This window comes from Nicotiana tomentosiformis, chromosome 10, assembly GCF_000390325.3.
Source record: "Nicotiana tomentosiformis chromosome 10, ASM39032v3, whole genome shotgun sequence".
NCBI classification, from domain to species: Eukaryota; Viridiplantae; Streptophyta; class Magnoliopsida; order Solanales; family Solanaceae; genus Nicotiana; species Nicotiana tomentosiformis.
The window spans coordinates 30,131,343-30,154,903 of NC_090821.1; the positions used below are offsets into that span (position 1 = coordinate 30,131,343).

The following is a 23,561-nucleotide window of genomic DNA, read 5'->3' on the forward strand; positions in this document are numbered from 1 at the left end:
AAAAATTGACAAAATAGATAATTTGGTTTTTTGGGCAAATAGGAATGCCACATTAGCTGGCCATTTTCCAGCTTTATATAGATACTAGGTAAATTGCCCGCGCTTCGCGCGTTCATAGTGGCATCATTCAATCGCACTCCTTTAACTATATTGGCATACAATCTCTCCTGGCAGGCATTGGATATGTACAAAATAATTTCAAAATGAATACTTTAGAAGCATGATCGCGCATGAGAAACAAAATAATAAATTTGAATCAGTGTTACTACATAGTGAACATATTAGATAATTATACACCAATAGTATTTTTTGTAAAATCTTCCGATTCATTACCCGTGCTCCTGTTCCTTGAATTGTACAAATAAGTTTAACCTTCAAACACCAATTATTCAAATTAAATAAGTACGAAATAACAGAATAATTAGAATCACCTATATATAATTGATTTTTTTAGTATTATAAGTATATTTTCCCCCCTAAATTATGCATTTATCATGAGAAAACAAAGTGCAACGAAGAATCGGTTTTAAAATCGATGAAGAAAGGTTGCATAGACTTGAGGAAGGACTACTTGCCCATTATACAGTCACATTCACTCTATTCAATTCTTCATCAACCTGCACATTAAAAAGATTTTAAAGAGGTCAAAAAGTCCAAAAATACACTCACGAAAAGTACTAAAATAAATAACCAGCATATGAGATATATTCTTGATGCATCCAACATGAAGCAGTACCAAGAAGATGAGATGCACAAATTGTAGATATAGTTGGGAAAATAGTGGTGGTGACTGTTTTAATAATAGAAAACCGTTTCAAATTCCATAATTAAGTGTTAGAGCGTTTAGATTTCAAAACTTATCTGGACAAAGTTGTAACTGAAAAACTGTCCGGTCACGCCTTTTCTGAAAAGGTGAGAAAAGACACTTAATAAATAAATAAGGAAAATGGCATAAAAAGGAGAAAAGAGAAAAATAAGAACACTGCCCAATGAGAGGTGCCATAAGCACAACTGAAGCAGGACATTTAAAATTGTCATCGGCATTGAGAGCTCATTCCAGCATGAATCATCAATGGTATAGTTAGTTATCCTGAAGCACAAATATTTTGAAATAATTGTAATGAAGTAACTATTTGTAAGATTGTATAAAGCTCATGTCACAGTTTGGAAAAGAGTAAGAAATACCTCGCGTGTCTCAGCAGCCATAGGGCGTATATTTTGGAATACCTCTTTGTAAATAATATTTTTAATGAATGTAGGATCTTCTGCGTCCTCGTCAGCATTTAGTATGGTTAATCCTTCTCTTGTTGTTACTCGGGAGACAGCCACATATAATTGACCATGGGTGAATACTTGCTTCGGAAGATACAAGCCGACATGGTTAAGAGATTGTCCTTGACTTTTATTGATTGTCATGACGAAACATGGCGCCAAAGGGAGCTGCCTTCTGTTAAGCTTGAATGGCCACTTTGAATCGTTAGGAGACATAATGATTCTTGGAATTGTGACTCTCGTACCGATATTCTTTCCGGACATGATGTTTGCGCTGACAGACCAATTTCCAAGATGCCTGACAATTAATCTTGCTCCATTGCATAGGCCTTCTGTTTGGTTTAGATTTCTGAGAAGCATAACTGGGGTACCTACTTTTAAGTGTATGTCATGATTAGGAATGCCAGGGAATGTTAAGCTATTTAGAAATTCGGTTGGGTACAACAGTTCTTCATCGTTAGTGTTCATGCTCGCTTTGCATACATTGTCAGAGCTGAAATATGTTCTTCCTTCACCTGGTATCATTTTCATAATTCTATCGTTCAACTCATGTACCATATCATTTTTTGGCGTTAGTATTGCTCTTTCTTTCAGATATGTTGGGTCACTGTAATTTTGTAGGAGAGATGGATAAACTGCCTCAACAATCGATCCGATTGGGTCGTTAGATGATTTCATGCATACATCATAAGGCAATTTGATGAGCTCCTTGTTAATATCATCGTAAAATGATCCATTTCCAACCTGTAGCAACCATTTGTCAAAAGTAGCAATTTGATCAGCCTCGTAATCACTTACTTTTCCATTGCATAGTCTCATATTTTGCTTCAATTCGTATATTGTGAAAAATGGCCACAAATAAGATGAGTTTAGTGATGCATCAACAATATCAGCTTGGGTACCCTTTGGAATAACAAGTAATATTTGGCGAAAATCACCACCACATACAACTGCAAGGCCTCCAAAAGGTTTGTCAGGGCTATTTTCATACCTGACTCGCAGGATATCTCTCAACGTTTTATCTAATGCTTCAAAACATAACTTATTTGCCATGGGGGCTTCATCCCAAATGATTAAAGAAGTTCTCAAAAGTTCAGCTAACTGGGTGCCTTGTTTTATTTCACAAGTGGATTCTACAGTAACGTCCAAAGGAATATGGAAGAGCGAATGAGCGGTCCTACCATTTGGCAATAACAAAGCTGCTATTCCAGAAGTAGCAATGGGAAGAACTATTTTTGATTGTGATCTGAGCTTAGAAATTATTGTATTCCACAGAAATGTCTTGCCAGTACCACCATGTCCATTTATAAAAAATAATCGTCCTTGTTCATTCTCAACTGATGTTATTATTGCATCATAAGCTGACTTTTGGCAATCATTTAAGAGAGCGAATGATTTGTCGTGCAGTATTTTTAGCTCCTCTTTGTCATAGTCTAGCTCCTCATTGACCATACGGTTTCCCACATTTCGCAGTAACGCAGAATCTGGTAGCGGCATTCCATCTATGTCTTTCAAACTTTTTCCCATCTTTAATAGGATGGTTTCAATCTCAAATAACGTATATGCTTCTACTTGTTTTTCAGTTAACTGTAAATTTTTCAATTGAAATCTCTTCCTCTGTAATGATGTTATATCTTCTGATAAAATTTCACAGTTGTTCTTCCAAAATTTGCTTGAATCAGATACCTGACAGTGAATAAGTATCGTTACAAATAGATGTCTCAACTCATTTCCTGTCGCCCAAAGTGCAGCCTCGGCTAAGCAGTCATTCCACTCTTTATCATCATCTAATAATCCTAAAGCGTAGCATGCATCTCTATAATTTTTATACTCCACTCCATTTATTGTTCTGATGCTTTCATAGGAAGTGCTTCCTTTCACAAATTTAAGCAGCATTCTCATATAAAAACGTTCTCCACTTGCAGGATGTGCGAAGTAAATTCTACAAACTGCCTTCCCACTTTGCCTTCTATTCCATGTTTTGTCCTTTGCATTCCAGACCCAACGCGTAGGAAAGTCTGAATATGTCAGCTCTCGTGCATCATCATATCTTTTGTTCGCCTCAAACCATTCTGTGAATTTTATTTTTTCTATGTCCGGTCTGCTAATCACGCTTTCTGCTCGCTTTTCTTCTTCGAATATTATTGTGTTTTGTCCCTCTAAATGATAAGGCAGACGCTCAACTGCCGGCTTTCTATAATGTATGTCAAATTTAAAGATCCTCCAGCAAGCTTCTGTAGCTGATATGTATCTGCAGTCTAAATATTTTTTTATCTCATCATTTTCTGCACCAGTATTGGTAGATTCTATAGTTGCAGTTGCTCTATCAGACCCTTTATGGACATACTTGAACAGGTACTTCACAGACCTTGAGTAATTGCATAATTCGACATTTATATGTGCATCATATTTGACAAGCAAATCCCTATTGTAAGGGACAACATATCTATTGTCTAAGTTAGTGCCATTTTTCTTGACTTGAGTACCTGTGTTCCTTCTCCTATAAATAGGAAATCCATCTGAATCAAAAGTTGTTCGATCATTGAATTTCTTTGGAAAATGCTTCGTGCACTTTCCTTGCCTCATACATGGGCAATGTGGATTCAGTTCTCCGCAAGGTCCATGCATCATAAAGTTCTTAACAGCATTATAACCGTAAGGATCAACTTCCAAATCAGGTATTTCTGCTGCTATTATTCTGTCAATATGATCTGTGGAGGGGCTTTTTAATGTGGGATGCAGGAAGAGCAATATATGCCCATGAGGTAAATGTTGAAATTGTCAAAAGTCCCACATCGGTGGATGACAATTTTGAATGGGAATTTCACCCTATAAAAGGAGGCCTAATGTTTAGGATTTAAACACACCTCTCATTTGCCTTTTATCTTCTTAAGGCATTTGTATCTTCTCTCTTTAGTATTATTTCACTTGTAATTTTGGAGTGGAATAAAATATTGATTGTGTCCGAGGAAGTAGGCAAAATTGGCCGAACCTCGTAAATTCTGGTGTTCTTTTATTGTTGTCTTATTGTCTTGTTTATTATTTAGTGGTTGTCATAATTTTTGGTATAGTAGTTGTGACTCATTCACACTATATACATTTGGCTTCCGCAACAATTGGTATCAGAGCCAAGGTACTGTCTAAGTATGCTCTGTGGTTGCAGCATAGTCTGATCTTCCACATCAGAAAAGATCTATCTTGGTAACTGAGTCAAGGTTCTGTCTGAGTATGCTCTGTGGTTGCAGCTTAGTCTGATCTTCCACACCAGAAAGGAAATAATCTTGATTTGTATCGTCAGCTACTAAATAATATTTGTGTCAAAATGGGAGACAGTAAACAAGAAGAATCTACATCAAGTGTCAATAATACGTCATCGTTGGCATCTTCGCTTATGACAAGAATTGTGTCAAATGCGAAATTTGCGGTAGAAATTTTTGACGGGTCAGGACATTTTGGGATGTGGCAAGGCGAGGTTCTAGATGTTCTTTTTCAACAAGGGCTAGATCTTGCCATTGAAGAAAAGAAGCCAGATGTTATTGGAGAAGAAGATTGGAAAATTATCAATCGTGTTGCTTGCGGTACCATTCGATCCTACCTTGCTAGAGAGCAGAAATATCCATACACAAAGGAAACTTCTGCAAGTAAATTATGGAAAGCACTGGAGGATAAATTTTTGAAGAAAAACAGTCAAAATAAATTGTACATGAAGAAGAGACTGTTTCGCTTCACCTATGTTCCTGGTACCACAATGAATGAACATATCACCAGTTTCAATAAGTTGGTCACAGATTTGCAAAATATGGATGCAACTTTTGATGATGGTGACTTGGCCTTGATGTTGTTGGGGTCACTTCCTAATGAGTACGAGCACCTTGAAACTACTCTACTCCATGGAAATGACGAAATTTCTCTCAGAGAAGTTTGTTCGGCTTTGTACAGCTATGAACAAAGAAAGGGAGAAAAACAGAAGGGCGGAGAAGGAGAAGCACTAATTGTGAGGGGTCGTCCTCAAAATCAAACGAGGACTAAGAAGGGAAGATCCAAGTCGAGATCTAGACCCAGCAAAGATGAATGTGCCTTTTGTCGAGAAAAGGGGCACTGGAAGAAAGACTGTCCGAAGTTGAAGAATAAGGCCAGACATAACAATGGAAAGGCCATTATGGATTCAAATGTAGCTGATTGTGATGATTCAGACTTCTCATTAGTTACAACAGAGTTATCAACATCATCAGACATATGGTTGATGGACTCGGCTTGTAGCTATCATATGTGTCCCAACAAGGACTGGTTCGTGAATTTTCAAGAAGGAGAATATGGAGTCATCCACACAGCGGATAACAGCCCTCTTACCTCATATGGCATTGGTTCAATAAGATTAAGGAGCCATGATGGAATGATCAGAACATTAACAGATGTTCGATATGTACCGGGTTTGAAGAAGAATCTCATCTCTGTGGGAGCCCTAGAATCAAAAGGGTTCAAAATCATTGCAGAAAATGGAGTGATGAGAATATGCTCCGGTGCACTAGTGGTAATGAAGGCCAATCGGAAGAACAATAACATGTACTGCTATCGTGGTAGCACAGTTATTGGGACAGCAACAGTGACATCCAGTGATGACAAAGAGGCAGAAGCAACCAGGCTATGGCACATGCGCTTGGGACATGCTGGAGGAAAATCCTTGAAAGCTTTATCTAATCAAGGATTGTTAAAAGGCGTAAAGACTTGCAACTTGGAGTTTTGCGAGCATTGTGTCAAAGGGAAACAGACAAGGGTTAAATTTGGTATAGCGATCCATAATACTAAAGGCATTTTGGATTATGTACACTCTGATGTTTGGGGTGCTTCCAAAACACCTTCATTGGGTGGGAAGCACTATTTTGTAACCTTTGTTGATGATTTTTCCCGAAGAGTGTGGGTGTATACAATGAAGAGGAAAGATGAAGTGTTGGGAATTTTTCTCAAATGGAAAACGATGGTGGAGAATCAAACAGGCAGGAGGATCAAGTGTATTCGCACAGACAATGGAGGTGAATACAAAAATGATCATTTCAATAAGGTCTGTGAAAATGATGGCATCGTCCGACACTTCACTGTCAGACATACACCACAACAGAATGGAGTGGCAGAACGTATGAACCGGACTTTACTGGAGAAGGTACGGTGTATGTTGTCCAATGCTGGCTTGGGCAAAGAATTTTGGGCTGAGGCAATTACATATGCATGCCACCTCATTAATCGTCTACCATCTGCTGCTATTGATGGCAAGACACCATTTGAAAAATGGTATGGAAAACCTGCTGTAGATTATGACTCTTTGCACATGTTTGGCTCAATTGCATACTATCATGTGAAAGAGTCAAAATTGGATCCGAGAGCAAAGAAGGCTATATTTATGGGGATTACTTCTGGAGTCAAAGGATACCGCTTATGGTGTCCAGAGACAAGGAATATTATATTCAGCAGAGATGTTACCTTTGATGAATCTGCCATAATAGATAAGGTGACAGTTGAAGATGTCAAACAAACTGGTGGTGCATCAAAGCAGGTGGAGTTTGAGGGAAAATTTATTTTTCCTACACAAGAAGCAGAGGAGGAAACTCATGAAGATTACCCTCTGGAAGAAGAGCCAGTAGAAAGGGAGATTCCAACTCAGGAACCTCGACAACAACTTGAATCAATAGCAACCAGCAGGCCAAAAAGGACAATAACGAAACCTGTTCGTCTTATAGAGACGGTTGCTTGTGCAACCTCAATTGTAGCTGATGGTGTTCCTACCACTTATAAAGACGCAATCCAAAGTTCAGAAGAAGATAAGTGCAGGATTGCCATGAATGAAGAAATGCAGTCCCTTCATCAGAATCATACATAGAAATTGGCCAATCTCCCGAAGGGAAAGAAAATAATTGGGTGCAAATGGGTATTTGCAAAGAAAGAAGGATTTCCTAACCAAGAAGATGTTCGCTACAAAGCAAGATTGGTGGCCAAAGGATATGCTCAGAAGGAGGGAATTGATTACAATGAAGTATTTTCTCCAGTTGTAAAACATTCCTCCATTAGAATTATGTTGGCTTTGGTAGCACAGTTGGATTTGGAACTAGTTCAGATGGATGTAAAAACTGCATTTTTACATGGAAACTTGGAGGAGGAAATCTACATGAATCAGCCAGAAGGATTCAAAGTTGCTGGAAAAGAAAATATGGTATGCAAACTTGAAAAATCGTTGTACGGATTGAAACAATCTTCTAGACAATGGTACAAGCGATTTGACAAGTTTATGTTGCGGCAAGGGTACAAGAGAAGCAAATACGATCATTATGTGTATTTGCGCAAACTTAATGATGGTTCCTTTGTATATCTTCTCCTATATGTTGATGATATGTTGATAACTTCCAAGAATTCGGAAGAAATTGATAAGTTGAAGATTCAACTGAAGGAGGAGTTCGAGATGAAGGATCTGGGTGAGGCAAAGAAAATTCTTGGCATGGAGATAATAAGAGATAGACGTACAAAGAAACTCTGTTTATCTCAGAAAGAATATTTGAAGAGAGTACTAAAGCGTTTTGGCATAGATAAGAAGACTAAGCCAATTAGTACGCCACTTGCTCCCCATTTTAAGCTAAGTACTACTATGTCGCCAAAGGATGAAACTGAACAGGAGTATATGTCAAGGGTACCATACGCAAATATTGTTGGTAGCTTGATGTATGCAATGGTTTGTACGAGACCTGACATTTCACAAGCCGTTGGAGTTATTAGCAGATATATGCATAATCCAGGAAAGGAGCATTGGCAAGCTGTGAAATGGATTCTACGGTATATTCATAGTACTGTAGATGTTGGGTTAGTTTTTGAGCAGGAAGGCAATCGGTCTGTAGTTGGATATTGTGACTCAGATTTTGCGGGTGATCTGGACAAACGAAGGTCAACTACTGGTTATGTGTTTACTTTTGCAAAGGCACCAGTTAGTTGGAAGTCTACTTTGCAGTCAACAGTTGCTTTGTCTACAACAGAGGCAGAGTACATGGCTATTACAGAGGCTGTGAAGGAGGCAATTTGGCTTCAGGGGTTGCTAAAGGAGCTTGGTATTGAACAAAAAAATATTATAATTTTTTGTGATAGTCAAAGTGCTATTCAATTAGCGAAGAACCAAGTTTATCATGCAAGGACGAAGCACATTGATGTTCGGTATCATTTCGTACGAGAAATCATAAAAGAAGGTGGAGTCACGGTGAAGAAAATTTATACTACGGAGAACCCTGCTGATATGCTGACAAAAGTGGTGACTGCGGTCAAGTTTCAACATTGTTTGGATTTGATCAACATTGTTGAACACTAAAGATTGAAGATGAAGACACAACCAAAATTTGTTATTGAGAGAAAATTGAAGATGTGGAATTTTGCCAAGGTGGAGATTTGTTGAAATTGTCAAAAGTCCCACATCGGTGGATGACAATTTTGAATGGGAATTTCACCCTATAAAAGGAGGCCTAATGTTTAGGATTTAAACACACCTCTCATTTGCCTTTTATCTTCTTAAGGCATTTGTATCTTCTCTCTTTAGTATTATTTCACTTGTAATTTTGGAGTGGAATAAAATATTGATTGTGTCCGAGGAAGTAGGCAAAATTGGCCGAACCTCATAAATTCTGGTGTTCTTTTATTGTTGTCTTATTGTCTTGTTTATTATTTAGTGGTTGTCATAATTTTGGGTATAGTAGTTGTGACTCATTCACACTATATACATTTGGCTTCCGTAACAGTAAACCTCTTTTCTGAAACTCAATTGTATATAAACCTGTAAATGAATAGTATAAGGTTATGGTTAGGATGCAGGTATAAAAGACATGCAGTACATATTCTTTTACCAACATATGCAGAAGCTATACTATGTAATTATTCACTATTTTTTGGTGGTAAAATTTTTCCTGGATTAAGATTGAGATTTAATCTGACATGACAAAAAAGATTTGGTGATATCAATAACAACTGTTGTCTATGTGTATTTGTGCTAAAAAAATAAGTAATCTCAACAAACTTATGATACGTCAATGATTCTTATCTGGACATTGGCAGGACTTTTAGTGGCTCATGATAATTACTCCATAGCCAATCCTAGTGAATGGTGGGCTTATGGGTAAAGATTGTATATGAATCTACAATTTCATATCTGTTCTCTTTTGGTATTAAGTCTTATAGTTATGTATTATGGGTGAAATTATTTTTGAAGCTTGGATCTGTAGCTAGGGTTGCTATTCAGACTGGGATAATTGGCATAGTTGTGTGCACGCCAATTCGATTATGTACCTGCGAAAATTATCGCTCCTTAAGAGCTATGTAACTTCCTTCTAACTAAGTAGTTATTCTTTTGTTTTTTTGGCTTGGACTTACCATCTATGTCTTTCTTTTGAAGTTTTCAAATATTAGTCTAAGAGAACTTCTATACATGCATATAAATACATTTCATAATAGAATTATGTAAAATCGTCTAATTAAATTTAGTGAAAATAGCATCAAATAGCATCGTTAACAGTTCAATATATTTTTGTTGCTTAGTTTTTCAAGATCCTTTACTATCCCACATATATGCATGATGCATTATATTGTTACCAAAAGTCAGATAAGCACATTGATGTGAATGGCATGTATATTGAAATTATGTACGACTAAGTTGGATTATGACGAACTTCTTAAAGCATAAAGCCTTTAGGATAAACTAAGAAATTATAGTTTTCATAACAAAGAGAATTACTAACATTCAAAAGACCTGTTACTAACACTTCTTTCATGCATATTTATGTTATTAGTAATGTGTGCATTATGTACAGAATGAGTTAACTTACATGCAATTATTTTTCCAAAAGGCTGATTCTTTTTCAGATCTTGCATTAGCTGGAACAATTTTATTTGGAAAACTCTGCATATGATATCAACCCGGTTGTCATCACTCTCTTGTCCAATTAAACGGAGCATTTCATTTATTTCTGGCCACTTTGGGTTGCAAGTGAAAGTAAGGAACAAATCCGGATATCCCGCCCACCTACAAATTGCCATTGCATCTTGATAATTTTGCACCCTATATCGAGGTCCCCCAGTGTGTGAAGAAGGCAAGATAATGGTTTTCTCTATCATTGAACAATCAGAATCACCTCGGACAATAGCATCCATCAATCCAGAAAATATATCAGCCCTGAGTTTTTTTTGATTGTTCCGAATATAACGAAATCTTTCTTCTTCAATTGCCATGTAACCATCCACAATGTATTGCTGCAATAGTCTACCAGCTTGTAGAAGAGTGTGTGCTTCGTTAAGTCTTTGTTGTATCCTGAAGCAGTAGAACTGTCTCATTGTCAATTTTTCTCTCGCGAAAGTTTTTTTGATTATATCTGTCAAAAGAATTCCAAGCCTATATCCATCTTCACCATATGGGTGTATTAATGGGTAAGTCATAGACATGAAACTTGGGTGTAAATCTGTGATTCTTTGAAGTCCGTTTTTCCGATGTTCTACTATAACATCTCGCTGGAAATTTTCATCAGTAAGATCACCAATTATTAGTCCTGCAACTTCAGAAGCTGTGGGTATATTGTATTGTCGGCCATCTCTTGTCCTATCGGATAGTAGTCGTCGACGAAAAACAGATTCAGGATGTTGTTTATATCTATCCCTTGCCATTCGAAATGTTTTTGCCAAAATATTATGCTCGTCCAGCATTTCAGATAAGCCCTGAACAATTTTAGGATCAACTTCTTCATGGAGCAGACTATTCATTCTGTTATGTATCTCATTTTCAGTATCATATATATAGAGCTGGGCAAACTGTGGTTTTTTCCCACTTTCCGGCAACAGAGAGCCAATGTGATGATAATTTTGACCACTCATCCTGAAAACATATGGGCCCTTTGAACGATTGATGCTTCTGTCAACTCGGCCTCCCATAGATGTAAATGCGAACATAGAGTTATAAACTCTGATGTTTTTTTTAAAACTGATACCAAGTTGTCCAGAATCTGTGCTTAAAAGATATTTGAGATAGGGCGGGGGTTGGCTCATTAACGGTAGTCTTACATGGCCTTCCATACAACAAAATGAGAATTTTGGCCGTGTTGTCTGTTTAGTTTTTTTTGTCCGTTCTTCATACCATAAAATGGCACCACAATATTGGCAGGTGTTTGTAGGAGGTCCAAAATTCCAACTTGTTGTATTATGACCTGCCAAATAGAAATTTCAATATCAATATGAACTGTCTTTCAAGTCTAATGTTATTTACATGTCTTGCAGATATATTAGGAGTTTGCGAGCTGTCTTTGAAGTCATTTAAGATTTGTATGTCAGTAGAAAGTGCAGAGAACCTCTAATGTTAAAGACCTCCATGTTATTGAGTATTGGATTGAAACAGGTCCGAAATGAGTGAAATGGATAATGAAGATTTATAGAGCCACACCAGCAAGTCTTTTCATGTTCCAAGGACAATTTATATTGCAAAGAACACTGGACATTCAAACTGAAGCCCATTGATTGCATTTTCTGCTAAGTTGAGCAACATGCAACATTTGTTCCAATTTGGTACTTTTGAATTAGGATTTAGTTTATTCAAGCAGAAATTGTATAGAATTGTTTTCCCCTGTGTTTCCATATCAGGAGACTTACTGTTTTCTATAGTATTTTAGTATGATATCTTTGAACATGTTATGCACAGATAATAATGTGCCTTTTACCCTTTAACTCCTGCTTTTGTTATGTTTGAAAATTTTGTAACAAACAAAAAATATGTACCTGTATTGTACCCAATAATGTGTACCTGTATGTTGAAGATTGTTTTGTATAGTTCTACTGCTTTGAGAACACATATAAACCGATACTTCATTTGCTTCGTCTTTTGGTGTATGATGTCGCAGGATACATAGGTCTCCTGCAATGTATTTACAAATATTCTTTAGTATATAAAGTAAGATGCGAACTGCAAGAGATGTCACTTCGCGAAAGCAACTATGCGTAGAATATTTAGATGTACAACAATACCACAATTTGGGATTCATGGTGAAAGGATCCAGATGGGATTAGATTATGTACAAACCAAAGAAGAGACATAATTTGTTCAATGGTGCTACTGGAATTGAAGCATCATAAGGTTCTGCTAATCTTATGAACACCACTATTCTAGTTTTCTATATTCACACATCAATTTAAGAGTATAAATAACCACTTAGGCATTATCGTTAAGAAAGATATCTTGATGAGTAACAACATACCATTTTGTTGAGTGAACACGTGTCTCCTTATGCAGTGTCGTAACTTCATCAATTTTGTGAATCATTTCACAAATAGTAGTAGCAGGAGTATTTTCTTTTGTGGCTGATTGGCATATTTCTTTTGAATTAATACGACCTTCCGCTTCAATCTGGCATAATGATATCTGCGTTTTTTGATATCAACCAATTCATCATTCTTCTGGTTACATCGAACTGTTGTTGCATATCTCTTCAGTTTTATTTTAAGCATCCTCTCTTGCCGAGCTAAAACTGATAGAAGCTGCCACAGTAGTGTAATTTCCGGCTGAACATTCGTTGAAACATTAATTTTTTTAACAATAGCAGATACCAATTCCATTAAACCTGTTATAAAGTATTGAAAAAATTGAATATATTAAAATTTGAAATGTTTGGTGAAGTCAGATATTAAAAATAAATAGGTCACAAAGATGGTTATGGGATGTGCAAATCAAATTATTCAGTGCAAAAAAACACAATGGAATATTGACAATAAGGACTATGTAGCATGTAATCTTGAACAATTTGTAATTGCTATTATTAACAGGTAAAATATGATATTTCCAGAAAATTAATTGCATTTGTGGCGTTGATATATTCAATGCAAACAGATTCTCAAGAGTATGCCAAGGCAAAATGATAAATAAGGATTATACCCAGTTTATACTTGAGCAAATCCAAACAATTCTTTCTTTGTAAATAGTCAAAGTAATAAAATCTAAGAAGAGACGAAGAAATGACTGGCTGCTTAACAAAAGAAAGAAAGAAACACCTTGCATAAAATTAAAAATTGTAATCACATAAATATATTTTAAATAGAACAAAAATGAAAATTTCGATGAAGAAATGACTGACTGCCTAACAAAAGAAAGGAAGAAACACCTTGCGTAAAGATAAAAATTTTGATCACATAAATGTATTTCAAATAGAACAAAAATGAAAATTTCGGAAGCCAACGTAAAGTAAAACACACTAAGCGTATGATGTTAACAAAAGTGAAGTGTTAGTAATGCTGCAATTTGCTTCTTCTTTATGTTTTCTGAAATACTAATTCAACTTTTCCTTCTTTGCTGCTGTCCCTTTTCAATTTTTAGTAGGAAAAAATGAATTGATGTTTGAATGGTTAGCGAATTAGGAAGAGATGGCTATCATGAGTTTGAACCAAAGTAGAAGGAGGATATCGAGTTTGTCTCGGAAAATAATTGAGGAAAAAGGAAATGTGAAGAATATAATAGGAGACAACCATTGGGGAATCAGTGGAAAGATAAAAGTAAGTGTGAAGTGTATAAAATAGGAGATAGCCGTTATTGATTTTCTGCAAGAAAGTAACTGCCAGGGAGAAGTTGTGTGATGTTTCTCTGAATCACCATCTACTGTTGTATATAATATTTGGGTGTTTCATAAATATTTAATTAATATTAAATTTAATACTGTATTTATTTGGAACATAAAGGTTAGGTATTATCCAGCGAATACAAGTAAGAAGCAACCTTCGTGGGTTAGCGAAAAGGAGATGGTGTTAGAACTTCTGTTTGATAAGAGTGTGTTAAAACTTATGAAAATATGTGAATGAATGGCAGAGAACAATGGCAAATGGAAATGTAAACCAAAATATTTGAAATAAAACTCTTACTCACATGGTTTAGTTTCCAGCTTTTAAGCAAGTTAACATGATGTAATAAACCCAAGTTCATCAAAGTGATGCCCAAGTTTTTAAAAAAGAGATCACCAGACGGAAATCTTAACAGGGTAGACAGTAACTTAAGTTTCATATTGATCAAAAGATGTCTGCATCCTGCTAAAGAAAGAGATTTCAACATGTGTTGTTCTGTTTTTTCCATTTCTTTCTCTTTTGTCCTTTCTCAATTGATGAAACAGTGGAAAGACGGTAAAGATAGGAATGGCAAAAGATATTTAGAAAATTTAAATCTTGAAAGTAAGGATTGTATATAACAACAGAAACTTGCCTGAAAAGAAATACGCTCTTGTTTCTTATGTCAATATTTATCTTTCTACAATTAACAAAACGCTAAAAAAAATAAAATCTGCAATCAGTTTATTGTAAAAGTATGGAGCCGACATTTCGATAAACATTTCAATCAAATGAGTAGTGAAGTAAGAGTATACGGAAATGCTAGCATTGGCCAAATATGACCAAATTTATTTAGAAACCACTTTGCGCTTGGAAATACAAGAATTCATGAAAACAAAAAATAACAGCAAAAGTAGTGACATGATAGATGCAAGAAAATAAATTAGCATTGTTGGTGAAACTACTACCTATATGAGTAAATGAAACTCAAAATGTTTGACGTAATTTTGTATTTATGTAACTTTCACTTAAAATGTTCCAACCAAAGCGGGAACATTTTTCTTCAAAGTATGCCAAACTGTGATACTGTCTACACATCATACTCTTCAGATTTTCTGCAGAGAATCATATGCCTAGGAGAAAAAAATACCTTTCTCACCACATTTAGACAAATAATCAGCAGTCACGAACAACATCTTGTGCAGATCAACTGTACCTTTTGGTGCAATCCCAAGAAAGGCAAGAATTGCTCAATAAAGTAAAAAATCCTATAATAGAAAATACATTGTTGTAGATTTTTGCTACTGAATGCGTTCAATTTGCTTCCTTCCAGAGAATAAGGAAAATAAGTTATTTGAATTGATAAGTGTTTTTTGTATCTAAAGGTATCTATGTCATGTTGATAACATACATAAAATTGTTGAATCAATGACTGTTGTACTTAAAACTCACATATATACTCTCCTTTTTTTGCGTCGAAGACATATTTAGTTCCTTTCATTCCATAGTAACAACCATATACATATGCTAGTAAAGTTTCCAAATCATTAGAAGTACAACTTTTAATATTTCATAGTTTTTACCTTGCATTCAAGTTGTACGACAACAGGAATTAGAATAGGGGAAATTTGAAAAAGATACACATGAACAACGAAAGAGGTGTGTTTCTTATTTTAGTACGCTTTGGTCTTGCTTTTTTATTGCAAGTTTTTTTCTCAGTGGTTATTTCATGATGTAAGGTTAGATTCTCATGCAGTTTTGTAATAACAACAATATGGGAAAAAAAGATCATATATTAAAAGTTAAATTCGAACAATGACATAACATGGAGACAATAGTATTCTGAAACACGTTTACATCAATAAGTTAAGCAAAAAACAACTGCAACAATAGATCAATTTCTACATCAATACTGAAAAGCACAAAAGGATACAATAATTTTGCCTACTCTTAAACAAAATCAAAAGTTCTAAAACCAACAAATAAACACTCTACTTTTTGCTTTTTTTGATTGTTTGCTCGATAACTTCATCGTCATTTATGATTAGGTTTCTTCTATTTCTAATATTTCTTAATGAAGTTCTTCTCCCCCTACAGTTAACACCGTCATTGACATGTGGATCTTCTGGAGAGTCTTCAAAGTCCTCCAAAGAGACATTAGTAGATTCCTGAATAGTTTTCAGAAGAAATATAATTTACATATCTATTAAATATGCTAATTTCTTTTGTAGTTGAAAGTTTGCTAAATAAAACAGTAAAGAAATTTACCTTCCTTTGACAAAACGTTTTGTTTCAATGTTATCCTCAACCTTCTTTTTCCCCTGCATAACAAACGAAAATAAAGCATATTTTCAATGTACATATACATCTGGATTACCATTTAAAACAATCTATATCACAATACCTTTTGTTCTTTCCTTGTTGTGTATTGCAATTCCAGATTCTCATCTGGAATGAATAACTTGGATACCGTATAATTTTCAAGCCCCTCTTTAAAATTGTAATTGTTTAATCGCAGCTTGAAAATAAATTCCTTACCGCAAAGGCTTTGGATTTGTGGAGGTACATTATTGCTTTCCAATGACAGCCTATTGAACAACTTGTGGGCGGATGTATCAAGGAGCTTCTCCGCTACAACATTAAATAGAACCAGAGTAGTCTTTCCAGTTTTGTCATTTACTTTGACGTGTATTTTGTACCTATGATTATACAATCAGTTAAAATAAACGACAGTATAATCAAATTTACATTATTAGTTGCTTCCTTACTTCACCAAAGGAAACTTGCATTCTTTCGCGCAAAAGTGACATGTATAGACACCATTTGAAGGTACAATCTTCTTCGAACACGAGTTGCATGAAATGTAGTACCAATCAAAATAATTATCTATTTCTGTAATGTTGCCCCTCACAGTAACAATGTATTCCTAGCATATAAAAAACTCTAATTAGTAGAAGCATCTTGAAGAATTGGAATTTTAATTACAAAGAAGTAGAAATAGGGAAATAACATGTATATCGGCACTCCAGTCGGACTCCAACAACTCAGTAATGTTCATCCTGTTCATAAACATCTCTTCCTCAATGGGAATGTTATTGACATTAGAGCTCCCGATAGTTTGTACACCAAGAAATGTGGCACCAAACTTTTGAATCAAAGTTGTTATATAATCTATTTCTAGATTTACATATATTTTGCTTGCATATGTCGTGGCGAAAGTAACCTCACCTGTTAATAGTGAATGCAATTTTAAAACAAACTTTAATATATATTCAGAATATCAATAATAAATTACATAGCAATGAACAGTAAACGGAAAAAATTACCACGGAATTGTTTAACTGTTGTAGAAGTAACTATGACAATGTATGGGCCAGAGTCGTTGTATAGAAATGGTTCGAACTTCTCTCCAAATTCTTCCCACAAAGTTATTTTTGATTTTGCAGAACTATACAGGGAAAAAGATGAAACAAAATTTAATTGAGTAACAATCCATATGATCCATCTAATATGTAATCTAAAGATATATGGATAAACAACTTGGATAACAAAATAAAAGTACACACAATAAATCTGGTTTTAGGAAGTTAACGAACTAAAGGAACTTAAAATAAGATAAGTGGCTTACTAATCAGTTATAACTTGGATGTCCCTTTTTTTACATCCTTAATTGTTGATTAGGGGGAAAATTATAGTATCAAAGAATAGTGACGTTATAATTTCTTAGGGAAAACATAAATGCGAAGAAGGTTCGGACTGTTCCTCAATCTTATTTGTGTGTGTTTTCACATCCTTGTTTGCCCAGACCTATACAATTAGATTAGGTTCCATAGAAGTTAGTAAGAGGCAAATATGTAAGAATAATGCATAAATGATAAATAACTGTAAAAGGATTACAGACCGGAAATTATGGAGCGAATATCACTTTTCTCTGAAACAGTTTGGGGGGCGGTGTTCTTCAGATGTCTTCATTGGCGTCGAAGGAAATAAACTTTTTTGTCGGAATAGATAGAACACTTGCAAATCAGAAATAAGGCAAAGAAGGGAGATGTAGTTGAGTTGATAGAAATTAATTCACTAATTAAGAGGGCTGGGGGAATTTGAATAGGGGAAAGGGAATTGTAAATTTAAAGAAGGGTTTGTTAGGTCTGGGTAAATTGGAGCAGGGGAAACGAAATTGAAAATTTAAAGAAGGTTTGTTTGGTAGGAAGAAGCGGCGCGGGAAGAAGGGAAAGTGGAAGCGCAGTTGAAAGTTTAGATGAGGTTTGTTTGATGCGAAGAAGCGGTGCCCGAAGAATATGCGAAGCGTTTTTATTTTATTTTTTGTAATTTCAGTTTGAAATTGCCGAAAAAAACATGGAGCCTAGAAAATTCAATTGTTGTTTATTGAGAGTGCCACATCACCGAGCTTAGGGCCCTCTAATATATATATATATATATATATATATATATATATATATATATATATATATATATATATATATATATAGATTAGTGAAATTAGCCGCGTCTTGCGTGGTCAGAAAAGAAAATCTAATACTAAAATAAATAATTATATGAGAAAAAACAATACTTATTAATTAAACATATTTTCATGATTCTACTATGAACTTCTACAAAAGATAAATTATTTATACAACTGTACATAATTCATTAACAATGCGAATTACATATCATATATAAATTAAATTCTCATCTTGAAAGTCACGCTAAAACTTAAAATATAATAACCCAACTTCATCTAATGAAACAACTCCTTCATGTTACTATCAGAGAGAAAACTACGACTTATTTTCTCCGGAACTAAATGATTCTTCTAGCTTTCAAAGAGTACATATCTTATCTATCTAGGGCTTTGAAATTAAAATCAAATATCATTGTCTTAAAGAGAGTCCACCAATATTTTTATGGTACGATTTCAAGTTCTCAACCTATCTAAATTTAAAATAATATCACCCTCCTTTGATCCCCTTCCATTCATCTAATGATCTATTAACAAAGCACTTTATCAATAGTCAAAACATCTAGCTAGTCTTTTTGCATTATCTTGAGCAAAAGTTACCTGCAACATGCAAATTAATGAGTCAAAAATTAGTAAACCTTTGGGATATGCATCATATTTTTATGACTGAAACCTTTAGGAATTGTAGCACCACAGAAAAGAGAGAACAATCTTACATATAAGATATATGTGGCTCAACAATCAATCTATCATTGCCCCTGCAAGATTACTTAAACTCAAGTATTTTCCAAAAGAGAACTCTATATATTCTCTCGCCATCTGAAGATAAAAATGCAATGCCACTTTTGTAGTAAGCAATTTATCAATCCGATGGGCTTTTTAAGAGTCGACACTTCTCTTCTTCCTATAATAGTAGAACTAAAAGCACTTTCAGATGTTTGTCTTCCTCTGTTAGCCATTGTTTTTTTGTGCTTATGAAAATTATCATCAATTGACAACGGTTGTTTTGAAATAGATTTCTAATTGTGCCCTATCATATCCTGAAAGATATTGATCATCAGTTGCATCCCCATATCTCGTGCGAGTACCAAATCCTCTTGTTCTGTGGTCCTCGCTTAATTACCTCTGACGACTATGATACAGTGAGAAAATAAAATAACCCCGTGAGAGAAAAAGAAAGAAAACAGAAACTTAAAAATAGATATCTGAAAATTAAACACCAACCATGCATACATGAAGCTTCAACCATACCAAGAGTTTCTTCTCTACTGGAGGTTTCTCACTAACAGTTGATAATTATAACTTTATAAGAGTTTTTATTAAAATAATTTTTCATTCATCACATATAAATAACCTTCATCAGAATAAAAGATGAAAAAGACGAAGGATTGAAATGAACGATTTATTTTAATTTCTTATTTATTATGAAGAGAGCTCATCACAGAGAAACAATTGAAGAGTTGAACGTTGTAACGGTTCGGGTAAAGGAAAAAGGTTGTAACGGTTGAAAGTGTTGGTTTTTCTTTCCGTATATTTTGGAGATGCAAAGGCTTAATTATTCAAATTTAATAATGGATTATTATTCTATTGAATTGAGTGAGAAAAAAAAAAAAAAAATAGATAAATACATTTCCTTATCTATGAGATGTGCCACATCATCTCTCAATGTCCCTACTTTATATAATAATATCACCCTCCTTTGATCCCCTTTCATTCATCTAATGATCTATTAACAAAACTCTTTATCAATAGTCAAAACATCTGGCTAGTCTTTTTGCATTATCTTGAGCAAAATTTACCTGCAACATGCAAATTAATTAGTCAAAAATTAGTAAATCTTTAGGATATGCATCATATTTGTATGACTTAAACCTTTAGGAATTGTAGCACCACATAAAAAAGAGAGAACAATCTTACATATAAGATATATGTGGCTCAACAATCAATCTATCCTTGCCCCTGCAAGATTACTTAAACTCAAGTATTTTTCAAAAGAGAACTCTATATATTCTCTCGCCATCTGAAGATAAAAATACAATGCCACTTTTGTAGTAAGCAATTTATCAATCCGATGGGCTTTTTAAGAGTCAACACTTCTCTTCTTCCTATAATAGTAGAACTAAAAGCACTTTCAGATGTTTGTCTTCCTCTGTTTGCCATTATTTTTTTGTGGTTTTGAAAATTATCATCAATTGCCAACGGTTATTTTGAAATAGATTTCTAATTGTGCCCTATCATATCTTGAAGGATATTGATCATCAGTTACATCCCCATATCTCGTGCGAGTACAAAATCCTCTTGTTCTGTGGTCCTAGCTTAATTACCTCCGACGACTATGACACAGTGAGAAAATAAAATAAGCCTGCGAGAGAAAAAGAAAGAAAACAGAAACTTAAAAATAGATATTTAAAAATTAAACACCAACCATGCATACATGAAGCTTCAACCATACCAAGAGTTTATCTCTGCTGGAGCTTTTTCACTAACAGTTAATAATTATAACTTTATAAGAGTTTTTATCATAATAATTTTTCATTCATCACATATAAATAACCTTCATCAGAATAAAAGATGAAAAAGGCGAAGGATTGAAACGAACGATTTCCTTTTAATTCCTTATTTATTATGGAGAGAGCTCATCAGAGGAAAACAATTGAAGAATTGAAGGTTGTAACGGTTCGGGTAAAGAAAAAAGGTTATAACGGTTGAAAGTATTGATTTTCCTTTCCTTATATTTTGGAGATGCAAAGGCTTAATTATTCGAATTTAATAATGGATTATTCTATTGAATTGAGTGAGAAAAAAATCAAAAAAATTGACAAAATAGATAAATACATTTCCTTGTCTATGAGATGTGCCACGTCATCTCTCAATGTCGCTACTTTATATAATAATATCACCCTCCTTTGATCCCCTTCCATTCATCTAATGATTTATTAACAAAGTACTTTATCAATAGTCAAAACATCTGGTTAGTCTTTTTGCATTATCTTGAGCAAAAGTTACCTGTAACATGCAAATTAATGAGTCAAACATTAGTAAACCTTTGGGATATGCATCATATTTGTATGACTGAAACCTTTAGGAATTGTAGCACCACATAAAAAATAGAGAACAATCTTACATATAAGATATATGTTACTCAACAATCAATCTATCATTGCCCCTGCAAGATTACTTAACTCAATTATTTTTCAAAAGAGAACTCTATATATTCTCTCGCCATCTGAAGATAAAAACGCAATGCCACTTTTGTAGTAAGCAATTTATCAATACGATGGGCTTTTTAAGAGTTAACACTTCTCTTCTTCCTATAATAGTAGAACTAAAAGCACGTTCAGATGTTTGTCTTCCTCTGTTAGCCATTATTTTTTGTGCTTATGAAAATTATCATCAATTGCCAACGAGTGTTTTGAAATAGATTTCTAATTGTGCCCTATCAAATCTTGAAGGATACTGATCATCAGTTGCATCCCCATATCTCGTGCAGTACCAAATTCTCTTGTTCTGTGGTCCTCGCTTAATTACCTCCGACGACTATAACACAATGAGAAAACAAAATAAGCCCGCGAGAGAAAAAGAAAGAAAACAAACTTAAAAATAGATATTTGAAAATTAAACACCAACCATTCATGCATGAAGCTTCAACTATGCCAAGAGTTTCTTCTCTGCTGGAGCTTTCTCACTGACAATTGATAATTATAAACAATAATTTTTCATTCATCACATATAAATAACATTCATCAGAATAAAAGATGAAAAACACGAAGGACTGAAACGAACGATTTCCTTTTAATTCCTTATTTAATATGGAGAGAGCTCATCACAGGGAAAAAATTGAAAAGTTGAAGGTTGTAATAGTTCGGGTAAAGAAAAAAGGTAGTAACGGTTGAAAGTGTTGGTTTTCCTTTCCGTATATTTTGGAGATGCAAAGGCTTAATTATTCGAATTTAATAATGGATTATTCTATTGAATTGAGTGAGAAAAAAATCAAAAAAATGACAAAATAGATAAATACATTTCTTTGTCTATGAGATGTGCCACGTCATCTCTCAATGTCCCTACTTTATATAATAATATCACCCTCCTTTAATCCCCTTCCATTCATCTAATGATCTATTAACAAAAGCACTTTATCAATAGTCAAAACATCTGGCTAGTCTTTTTGCATTATCTTGAGAAAAAATTACCCGCAACATGCAAATTAATGAGTCAAAAATTAGTAAACCTTTGGGATATGCATCATAGTTGTATGACTGAAACTTTTAGGAATTGTAGCACCACAGAAAAAAGATAGAACAATCTTACATATAAGATATATGTGGCTTAACAATCAATCTATCATTGCCCGTACAAGATTACTTAAACTATAGTATTTTCCAAAAGAGAACTCTATATATTCTCTCGCCATCTGAAGATAAAAACGCACTGCCAATTTTGTAGTAACCAATTTATCAATCCGTTGGGCTTTTTAAGAGTCTACACTTCTCTTCTTCCTATAATAGTAGAACTAAAAGCACTTTCAGCTGTTTGTCATCCTCTGTTAGCCTCTGTTTTTTTGTGCTTATGAAAATTATCATCAATTGCCAACGGTTGTTTTGAAATAGATTTCAAATTGTTCCCTATCATATCCAGAAGGATATTGATCATCAGTTGCATCCCCATATCTCGTGCGAGTACCAAATTATTTTGTTCTGTGGTCCTCGCTTAATTACCTCCGACGACTATGACAAAGTGAGAAAACAAAATAAGTCCGCGAGAGAAAAATAAAGAAAACAGAAACTTAAAAATAGATATTTGAAAATTAAACACAAACCATGCATACATGAAGCTTCAACCATACCAAGAGTTTCTTCTCTGATGGAGCTTTCTCACTGACAATTGATAATTATAACTTTATATACGTTTTTATCATAATAATTTTTCATTCATTACATTAAATAACCTTTATCAGAATAAAAGATGAAAAAGACGAAGGATTGAAACGAACGATTTCCTTTTAATTCATTATTTATTATGGATAGAGCTCATCACAGGGAAACAATTGAAGAGTTGAACGTTGTAACGGTTCGAGTAAAGGAAAAAGGTTGTAACGGTTGAAAGTGTTGGTTTTTCTTTCCGTATATTTTGGAGATGCAAAGGCTTAATTATTCGAATTTAATAATGAATTATTCTATTGAATTGAGTGAGAAAAAAAATCAAAAAATGACAAAATAGATAAATACATTTCCTTGTCTATGAGATG

At 34.4% G+C, this 23,561-nt stretch overlaps 3 protein-coding genes across 5 annotated transcripts; all 3 read right to left on the reverse strand.

Annotated features, from left to right (window-relative positions):
- Positions 1 to 229: 229 nt before the first annotated feature.
- Positions 230 to 4,809, reverse strand: LOC104097482 (uncharacterized). Its single transcript, XM_009604043.4, has 2 exons — positions 1,186 to 4,809; positions 230 to 1,090 (listed from the first exon to the last, which is right to left on the reverse strand). The coding sequence occupies exons 1-2, from the start codon at positions 3,901 to 3,903 to the stop codon at positions 1,082 to 1,084; spliced, it is 2,727 nt and encodes a 908-aa protein (XP_009602338.2). The 5' UTR covers positions 3,904 to 4,809; the 3' UTR covers positions 230 to 1,081.
- A 5,214-nt stretch (positions 4,810 to 10,023) lies between these two features.
- On the reverse strand, positions 10,024 to 11,211 carry LOC104084746 (uncharacterized). The gene has a single exon (XM_070186645.1). The coding sequence runs from the start codon at positions 11,209 to 11,211 to the stop codon at positions 10,024 to 10,026; it is 1,188 nt and encodes a 395-aa protein (XP_070042746.1).
- Positions 11,060 to 18,165, reverse strand: LOC138900503 (replication protein A 70 kDa DNA-binding subunit B-like). Of its 3 annotated transcripts, XM_070187409.1 has the most exons (10): positions 17,756 to 18,165; positions 17,483 to 17,661; positions 17,181 to 17,302; positions 16,865 to 17,082; positions 16,623 to 16,780; positions 16,259 to 16,553; positions 16,123 to 16,175; positions 12,525 to 12,887; positions 12,074 to 12,184; positions 11,060 to 11,483 (listed from the first exon to the last, which is right to left on the reverse strand). In XM_070187409.1, exons 4-8 carry the CDS (start codon positions 16,925 to 16,927, stop codon positions 12,857 to 12,859), a joined length of 600 nt encoding a protein of 199 aa, XP_070043510.1. In that variant the 5' UTR covers positions 16,928 to 17,082; positions 17,181 to 17,302; positions 17,483 to 17,661; positions 17,756 to 18,165; the 3' UTR covers positions 11,060 to 11,483; positions 12,074 to 12,184; positions 12,525 to 12,856. The 3 variants fall into 3 exon arrangements, with proteins under 3 accessions (XP_070043510.1, XP_070043511.1, XP_070043512.1); XM_070187410.1 differs by lacking the exon at positions 17,483 to 17,661 and having other exon boundaries at positions 17,756 to 18,161; XM_070187411.1 differs by lacking the exons at positions 11,060 to 11,483; positions 12,074 to 12,184; positions 12,525 to 12,887 and adding an exon at positions 15,693 to 15,988 and having other exon boundaries at positions 17,756 to 18,164.
- Positions 18,166 to 23,561: the final 5,396 nt, after the last annotated feature.

Coding starts and splice junctions, on each gene's coding strand:
- LOC104084746 (XM_070186645.1), bottom strand. CDS start 11,211: ATGGGAGGCCGAGTTGACAGAAGCATCAATCGTTCAAAGGGCCCATAT.
- LOC104097482 (XM_009604043.4), bottom strand. CDS start 3,903: ATGATGCATGGACCTTGCGGAGAACTGAATCCACATTGCCCATGTATG.
- LOC138900503 (XM_070187409.1), bottom strand. CDS start 16,927: ATGTTTATGAACAGGATGAACATTACTGAGTTGTTGGAGTCCGACTGG. Junction 16,781..16,864: donor ACTGGAGTGCCGATATACAT/GTTATTTCCCTA, acceptor TTTATATGCTAG/GAATACATTGTTACTGTGAG. Junction 16,176..16,258: donor CAACAAGGAAAGAACAAAAG/GTATTGTGATAT, acceptor TTTGTTATGCAG/GGGAAAAAGAAGGTTGAGGA.